We start from the raw sequence: 9,227 nt of genomic DNA, 5'->3' as shown, positions 1-9,227 counted from the left end.
CACTATTCCACGTAGAGATCAGTTCGTCCGGTTCAAACGGCTTGTCATCAATATATATGACGAAACACGAAGAGCAATCCTTTGGAAACATATTTTTGTAACACTATGAGACAACTTCATCAAATTATCATTATCATTATACTAGCTGCTTACTCTTCATTAGATCATAACCCTGCAAAACTTGAAGCATTGTGAGATAACATTTCAGACATCAAAAGCAGGATGTTTACCAAATCGATATCACAAAATAGGCATCAAAGGCTGTCAGTACATCTAAGACTAAATAGCATAGTTGCCAAATAGTAATCCTCCACGTAATTCTCCTTGAATCAAGGCAATTGATAAAACTAGGCTATCTAGATATCATTTGACTGGTTTGCCAAAACTCCTACATGAAGTCACTCGTTCTAGCCGAGTCGGAACCGGCCACATTGGAGCCCGCAGCCGTGACGGCCTCCACCACAGCTGTGTACAGGGTATCTGGTGTGAGACCCTGAAAAACGATGGAAGACTGGTCAGCGGCTACCACCTTAATATATTCCTGAGTCCCGTCTTCACTGAACAAATGCGCCCGATAGGACTGGACACCAGCGATAGGAACAGTCCACAAGACTTCCATCTCCCTTGCTGTTACCGCTCCAATGCTTACGCCTGCCGAAGCACCTGATACATGAAAAGAAAAGGATCATGCGTACGTAAGACGTTGTTTTTCGCCGACACAAGATTTTGTGTGTGTGTGTGTGTGTGTGTGTGTAAGCACTTATCTTTGACCATATTTCTCAGGCAAAGTGCGTCAGTAGAAACATGATGCCACTTATCATTTTGATGTCGTTATAAGTTATCATTTAAGGATATCTCTGACTTTCCTATATATGTGAAATCGATCATTCCTTCAAGCTATCTCTCTCAAGTCCGTAAATACGTAAGTTGTTTTGATATTTGAGATATTACAAGAGGACACGGAGAGGACTTATTCCTAAACCCTCTATGAACATCTTACCCAGTGTAATTGGTGTCAATGGGGCAAAGGGGCTCCTGAAGGGGTCAATGCTCGCAAACACAGAGAACTGATAATCAGCCCCTGGTCTTAATCCTTGTAGTATGGAACTTGTGGAAGTGTAGGGTCGAATAATCTCGGTCATTTCGCTGGACCCGACCCTCGAAGCCCGAATGACATAACTGATTAAACTGGTGACTGAAGCAGACAGGGAGTCCCATCTGAAGAGAAGAGCAGTGGAGCTCAGCTGGTACAAAACTATATCCTTGGGCGGTTTTGGTCCTAGATAAGACAGAAAAAGGGAAAAAGAAAACTTTTTTTTTTTTCAAATCAAGATATAGTAATACTTAGCAAAAAAAAAAAAAAAAAGCTGCTGAGTGTTAAGCGCTGTAAAAATTGCTTATTCAATACTTCCGAGCCAATGGAGAAAAATTGAAGTCAAAAGGGGCCTGAGATTTGGGTCCTAGCAGAATCCTCAACACAGAAGAAGATTCTGGTAGAATCGAAAGTTTAGGACCCTTTGATTCCAAGATATATTTATCAGACTTAATGTTTGAAATATTTCTATGTCCAGAGATAAATTATATTTCTCGGCTCTTCCAATATAATCTATATAAGTTTGATACGTTCCCGAGATGAAAATTTAATTGCAACCACATACAGGAGAGTGCACCGGTCTATGCTCACGCGTGAATATCGCCTCTCTAGCAAAGTCATTTGTTGAACCATCAATGAGAGTCTTAATGTCAATGGTGTACTGGGTCCCCGGTGTGAGTCCTTGGAAAGAGTGCTCCATGTTCGGCTGAGGTGTCCGACTCGTCGGTCCTCTTACCACCTGCTCATTGGCGTCGAGAAGTGAGATGGTATAAGACGTGATCTGGATAAAGTTGTTGTGCTGCAGCCATACTAGATGGATGTAGGTCATCCCGAGGTCGTCAATCTCGATAACTGTTGTTTCTACCAGAGAGACTGGAAATAAAACAAGGGAAATTCGAATCTCTGAACACGCAAATAAAAGAAAAATAAGTCATTCGGACAGCTCGTATGTGGTATGACAGAGCAGAAACCTATTCTTGTTAATGTAGTTATCCTCAATGATATGGATGGTACTACACTATTTGCCTCTTGACATTATTGACCTGAGTGAATTTAAGGGTGAGATGAAATGCTACGTTTACTCCATGTTTACACCACCGATGTTTATAGTCACGTTTCAGGCCACCGTGTACAAAACGGGACGGATGTGGCACAACTCGGGAGGGGGGGGGGGGTGGAGATATATGCAAAATTAACAGGCCGTGTTTGCCGTTGATACCGTTTTTTCAGATTTTTAAACTATGACAAGATTTGCCACGGCACTCCCTGTGCTATGAGAAACCTTGTAGGCCGTCATAACATGGGTGAACGCAGTAAAACGTGGCAGTTTATAACATGCCGCAACAAAAACAACAGAATATCTCTCTTACATTTCAGGCAAACAGGGCTGCCGTGGCCGCCGGGAACATGGTGTACATGCAGCTTAATGATCGTCTCAAACCTCTACCTGGTCGTATTTCGGAGTCATTTGCCCATGTTTAATCTGGGGTTTGCGTGTGGATTTTGGTGCACGTCACAGTAAGGGAATGCCAGTTGCATAGCAAACTTTATTTTTTGGAACTTAATTTTCTACTACTAGTATGTCAATAAAGGTCCCTTGAAACTTACTCTGTGAAGTCTCACAGTATGTCCCGCTGAAGCCGGTTACACATTGACAGGTGTACAAGCCGCCTGGTTGCCCGAAACACTGCCCGTTGTTCTGGCATGGACCGATGGCACACGGATTAATTTCTGGATTTGAATTGAAAAAAAAAAAGTCGTTAGCAATTGATTTCATTATGACGTCCGAATTCATGGTCCCCTTCATGGGAAAACAAACAAACCGCCTCCCTTACTATAAAGTCATCTTTACCGACTGAATTGCCAGGCGAAATGAAATCTGATTAAAGCCAGTCTGCCTTAATCAAAGGAAGAGGATACGAAGCTAGAAAACAAATAATGACAAATTTGGCGTTTAATCCATGGAATATCACAATTAATCTTTCATGACATTTGCTCACAATATTCGTGGCGTTACCGATTCAGAAAGAATAAAGAAATCGCAACAAGTAAGCAACCGCATTCTTTTTAAAGGTGGAAGACACTGTCTCTAAAAATATTTGGTTATCAGCAAATGCTGTAACACCAAAGTATAAACTATCCGTCGATGTCATACCAAAGTATAAACACATTCTTTGTAATGAACATAACATATAGTTTTATAATTGCCTACCTCTGTTGATGACAAAAGCTGAATTTCCATGCTGGGAGAGTTCTGCCAAATCACTAAGGTTGTCAAAGGACCACACGTATGACAAAAGGGCCACTAAATAATTCTCAAAACGTCCAACTCCTGTGATTGGAAACGATAGCTGGTTGGCAGGTATAATGACCTGTTAGAAGTGATAGAAGACATAAGACAATGGATACTGCCAATGAAGTCTGATGGGAAAAGATATTTTGTTAGAATGAATCCATCGCTGGGCTCGTTGGGCTAGCTCCGCAGTCACCTGTTAGTTACTTGTCGTGTACATTATTAGATGCTTTGAATTTTATGCGTCAAGTATGATTACTGGTGTCCATAGAGTCTTTGCAAATGTCTCGATTGTTTGAATTTCATAAAGCTGGTTGAATATTTCTGGTGTTCGACGATTTTCTTTTAAAAATCTTTATCGGCTTATATAGGCGTATATATATATATATATATATTTTCCCCCAAAACACACACAGACCCGACTAAACGATAGAAATACATGTGATCGATGACAATCAGTAGTAGTTTACATACAGATTACTGCTCTGATTTGCTTATGTTGCAAAAGATTTGCAAATGTTAAAGGTCTTTTCACCCAGTTAAATGGTTTTCGCGTTCTTATATTACCGTTTACCTGGTTAAACGAAAGAACTGGCTGTGTTTCCGAACCCCAGATAACCACGTAGCCATCTACTCGTCCGTTTGCAGGGGGTTGCCACGACAAGAGAACCGAGTCGCTGTTTTGTTCGGCAAACTGCGCGTTTGTAGGAGGATCTGGTCCTGTGACATTATTATGGGGAAGAAATATGTCAGGCACTGTATCGCTAGCGAAATCAAATTGCAACATTTTTTTCCTCTGTGTCATGTCATTATCAGGGTCATTAAGATCAAGTGCCATGAGCTCCTTTCAAAGGCGGATATTGGCGCTGCACAAGAAACCATCATCATCATCATCACCATCATCATTGCATCGTGTGACACATCCATCACATTCAAATGTGTTTGCAAAGCCGGTGAAGGCTGGACTCAATCAAGACCCCCAACCAGCACACACATAGGCCTAATGATTCATATCATTACACTCTAAAACGATCCATTCTTGATGCCTTGTTCTTGGAAGCTATCGACACTTCCGTTTGCTATCTCATTCAGCACTGTAACTTTCACCGTTTGGCTCCTTCAACTCCATCCCATCCAAATCTCAACAGTAAATAGGCTGTACGAATTGAAAAAAAAAAAAACAAACACAGAAAGGAATTGCGATATGACAGTACCAATATCGCGGGCGAACTTTCATTGAGGACTTCTTTATTTTTGATTTTGTTTATTGTGGTTTGCTTTTATTGTCTCGAAGCTTTGATAGTTTTCTCATCACCCAATTTGACCTCATGCGGTTGTTTTCATAAAAGGGTATAATTTCATAAACATTGGCATACATTTCTCGGTGCCACTGACTAGTCATAATCTGTTCAACTATACTGACTACACTCACTTGTACAGTTTTTCGCTTGTGTTGTTTGTGCTAAATCTGCTTTTCCTACGTATGTCTATACGTCAGGTTGATTTTATACAAAAACCCAAAGGGTGCAGATAGTAGTTTACTACAATTTTGTATGTTCAATGATGCAGATACAACCAATTGACGCCTAAGTGGGCAATGATATGAAATATCTTTCTATGCCTCATTAAACTTCAAAGAGTCTAGTTTTTGTACTTTTAACTTTCCAAGAATTCTGGAAAACTGAATGGTATTGAATGAAACTGAACTAAAAGTGTCTCTAGGTCTTTGCACGTTATGCTGCCCCAAGCCGTGTGGAAAATCCCAAGCTCCATCCAGGTTTGCCTGAGGCCTTTCGTTCTCCAACCTACTGCTAGATACTATAACTACAATGTATATCCCTTTATAAAGCAGGCAGAAAAATATACAAATTGACATAAAACTGGTTTCCAGAGTTATTATGAATAGATGTTTTTGCTGTAGTGTTAGTAAATCAAAAAGCAAAATGCAGACATACAGAGGCACACAACCTGTTTGTATGTGACATGACCTTTTCACAGCCAGCTTACCAGGCTACTGCAGAACAGAAAAATCATTTATTTTTTGTGGTTGTTAGTGGTGATGCAATTCCGAGAAATATATAGATAAAAGAATTAATACTTCTTTATTTAGGATAATTAGACATTGGAAAACTCCTATGAACATCGTGTACATTATAAGCGATGTTTGAACGGGGACGCAAACGAGTATGACAGGAAGACTATTGAGCTGCTGATAAGTGTTGCCCGGATGTAACAACCACGATTATTGAATATTCACTTACATTATACTGTTTACTACGGGAAACTTTTACATGTACCACAAATTTCTTTAATGAAATGGTGGAATTTTGACATAAATTTGGTGTACTAGTAGTTTGATATAGCCTGGTACTCACTTGTAAAGACATCAAATGAATCTTGTTCTTCTCTCTGGCCTGTGAGTGTCACGCCTTCGATGCTGACAGCATACTGTGTGCCTGGCGTCAGGTTGACAGCATTCACCCATAAGTCTCCTCCATTTGCGACTGCGTTGTATGTTTGCCTCAACGTCCCTCCAACTTCACTAACGGTCACTTCATACAGTGCGTAGCCAAATACGACCTGGTCTTCCCACACGATGTCGAAGCTCGTATTCCTGATGTTAGTGAAGTCAGCCGTGAGATCGAGGAGTGTATCTGCAAATGTGCAAAGTTTCAAAAATAACTGTCGCATAAAGTTCAGACTAAATTTGAAAAGATTTCGTCTTGTTAGGTGAGAGAAGAGTGAACAATTCATCAAAAACAAGGTGAACTAAAAGTATATTCAATTTTCCCTTCACCTACTTGTTGTGGCAGTCATGGAACCTGCATTAATAGTTTCTGTCGTTCCAATAAGACCAACCTCTTCCTCCTGGCTGCAAATCTTAGATTTATAAATTAGTTCGGCTCCGTTGTATTTATCGATGGTGGGTTCGTCCGACCAGAGGCCAGATAATCAACGCGGTATGAGCCAGTAATAAGTGTCAAGTCTAGCCCGACTGCGTATGTACTGTGTGGTGTCCAATGAATAAACTACATTATCCAGCTCTGTCAAAAACATAGGTTTGCATGGAAGAATAACGAGTCAAAGGTTTTCTGCAGAATGGAGGGACAAAAACACAAACCCTTCGCCTTTAATAATTGGCTACCTTTCTTTAAGATGTCACACAGAAAACCACTTGGCAGGTGTCTCAACATGGTATGCCAAGAAGGCTTTGCCTTGATTGATCTGGTAAGGCCCGGCTACAACTGTAGACAGTGTCATTTCTACTGAAGTGACGTCCATTAATATATTCAATGGCTAATAATCGACGAGTTTCAAAAGACTTCAAAAGACTTTCAAAACATACATCAGCTGACAGTTAAGATTGTGATTTTTTATCGTCCTCAGATAGTCTGGTGAGAGTCTAATGATAAACCATTTCGCACAAGTTAAATTGAGACCAGATTCTAGCTTTCTTCGGGAATTGTTATCACTCCTAGTGAACTTTTGTCCGAGGTTCTGGAGATTGTCGGCTAAGATTTCATCGGAACTCATCGGAACACATGTTTTGCCTTTGGGAGATCACTTGGATGATCCTCCGATGGGCATTGGAAGGGTGCATCATCGGACGCCACTCATTCACTTTGGGTTAACTGGTACACTTGATGGGTAAACATGCAGATGATTTCTTGACCAACCCTGAAGTTGTACAACAGTCATGTATCGCGCTTGCAAGTTGCAAGGCGTCTTAGGGTGCAGACTAACTTTAGTCCAGGCTATAGGGCCCTCCGGCATTGGTAACACCCTTGGTGAGCCTCGGTGATAGCCTCTGGAGCAGATCATTCAAAAAAAAAATGGTGTAATTTTCACGAAATTGAAGAACGACGTATCTTCCATCCTCAGTGTATTCAGTGCAGTGCCCATATGACAGCCTTCTACCAGCGTGCAGCCATCGTCCGCAGTCAGTAACGATCTGGACTTCTCTACCTGCTTACTCAAGGACTTCTCGAGGACTTCGGAGCTTGTTGCTGTAGCATGAAAACGCGGAGGGGGTTGTTTTGATTTTTTTTTGTTTTTGTTTTGTTTTGTTTCTGTTTTTGTTGTTGTTGTTGTTGTTGTTGTTGTTGTTTTTTTTTTTTTGGGGGGGGGGGGTCCTTTTGACCTGATGTGATACAGGATTTCCGATTTTGACAGAGAAAAAAAATCAGTCCAGTATTGGGTCAGTGTCCACTTACTAACCGATTAGTCGGATATATGTCTGGCGACTGTTTGAAGTGTCGGAGTGTCGAAGTGCCAGAGATCGCCCACGAATATCCCCGACTACAAATCAGGGGCCCGTTGCATAAAACTCCAACCGGACTTTTTTCCGGTTGAAATCACAAAATTCCGGTTGGAAGCTCCCAACCAGAGTTTTTATGCAACAGATTTTACATTCTTAATTTAGCAACCTTAAAAAATTCAGGTTGGGCAAATCCCAACCTGAATTTTTTAAGGTTGCTAAAAAAGTTTTATGCAACGGGACCCAGATGAATCAGATACCGCCGATGAAAACGGCTGAGAGAAGAATAGGCCCACGAACCCGACACATTAAGCTCCGTGATGTAATGTCGGTCTCGTGGGCCGTTTTAGCCTAGTATCGAACTCGTGGGCCTTTTTTTATTAGTGTCGAAATCGTGGTTATGACGATGACTGGATTTTGAAATGAGTAATTGGATTGATTGATAATGTTTTATGGTTTAGGAAGGTTTTGAAGGCTGTAAAGACACCATAGATTGGATAGGGGGTTGTAGGGAAGGTATTGGATTAGTGTAGTTGATGATGTTTATTTATTTTATGATTAATGCAATATGTTGAAAAGTTGGCAGGTGAGGAGATTGAATCTGGTTAGAGTAAGAATATTTGCTTATGTATTTTATTTTATCCGGTGATTACAAATGAATAATTTCCAGGATTTTGCATATTGTACCCCCAAGACACGGAAACAAAGCACCCATGTGAATTATTGTTGTATTCATAGTTAAAGATAAAGATACAAATACATTAATAGGTTGAATGTTTGAAAATTGATGTTGATAAAAGATATGTTATATGATATCTTTCTGTTTTATGACAATGGCAAAAGATGCCTCTTTCATGTCTTATATGTCATTTGAATCCTGTTTATGTAATTATATAGTCTTTTTTTTCTTATAAAAAGCATGTGAATACAACAAATATCCTAGATATGGACAATAAAAGACTGAAGTGAAATGTCGAACTCTTGAGCCGTATGACTCGTCTGATGGGTGTCGGTCTCGTGGGATGCCCCCCCCCCCCACCACCACATGTAGTACACACAGTCTATCCACCCTTTTTCGTGTAGTTGTACTTTGTTTACTTGTTTGGATGGTTTCTAGTGAAATAATGTTTTTTATATTTTTAGCAGCCGAGTGCACATTGAACTTTAGAAGATATATGGGTACACATAATATGTTTACTTATTTATTTTCCACTCGTGGGAAAAATTGCCCTTTCAACCATAGCTCGCACTGATTTTTGAAGGGGACCTTGCCCTACTTGTAAAAGTACACAAAATAAATTGTGGTACAAATAATCAGACAATAAAATCGACACACACACACACACACACACACACACAAATAAGAACAATGATGCAAGTCATACAAGCAAAAGGAAAAGGAAAAAAAAAAGATAGAGTAGCATGTGGTCAGAAAAGAAGTGAATCATACCACTAGAAGCGTCCATTTGCTGTATACATTGTGCTAAACATACAACAAAATTACAAATTTGCTAGCCGATTTATACGAGCAGAATCGCCATTCAAATGGCATTTAATGCAATTAGGCCCTAATACTGGCACGG

The 9,227-nt window shown here is 40.3% G+C and overlaps 1 protein-coding gene across 1 annotated transcript in view; it reads right to left on the bottom strand.

Annotated features, from left to right (window-relative positions):
• Window positions 1-217: 217 nt before the first annotated feature.
• Window positions 218-9,227, bottom strand: part of LOC140231681 (fibronectin-like) — a 51,228-nt gene continuing 42,218 nt past the window's right edge. The window contains exons 15-21 of the mRNA XM_072311835.1: window positions 5,762-6,040; window positions 3,961-4,106; window positions 3,306-3,465; window positions 2,702-2,824; window positions 1,685-1,966; window positions 1,001-1,279; window positions 218-663 (exon numbers count right to left, since the gene is read on the bottom strand). Of these exons, the coding sequence (XP_072167936.1) occupies window positions 389-663; window positions 1,001-1,279; window positions 1,685-1,966; window positions 2,702-2,824; window positions 3,306-3,465; window positions 3,961-4,106; window positions 5,762-6,040 (1,544 nt within the window). The 3' untranslated portion in view covers window positions 218-388. The remainder of the gene's footprint in view (window positions 664-1,000; window positions 1,280-1,684; window positions 1,967-2,701; window positions 2,825-3,305; window positions 3,466-3,960; window positions 4,107-5,761; window positions 6,041-9,227) is intronic.

This window comes from Diadema setosum, chromosome 8 (assembly GCF_964275005.1).
Source record: "Diadema setosum chromosome 8, eeDiaSeto1, whole genome shotgun sequence".
Taxonomy (NCBI): Eukaryota; Metazoa; Echinodermata; class Echinoidea; order Diadematoida; family Diadematidae; genus Diadema; species Diadema setosum.
Note: the sequence above shows the minus strand (reverse complement) of the source record. Positions and strands in the feature narration are given on the sequence as shown.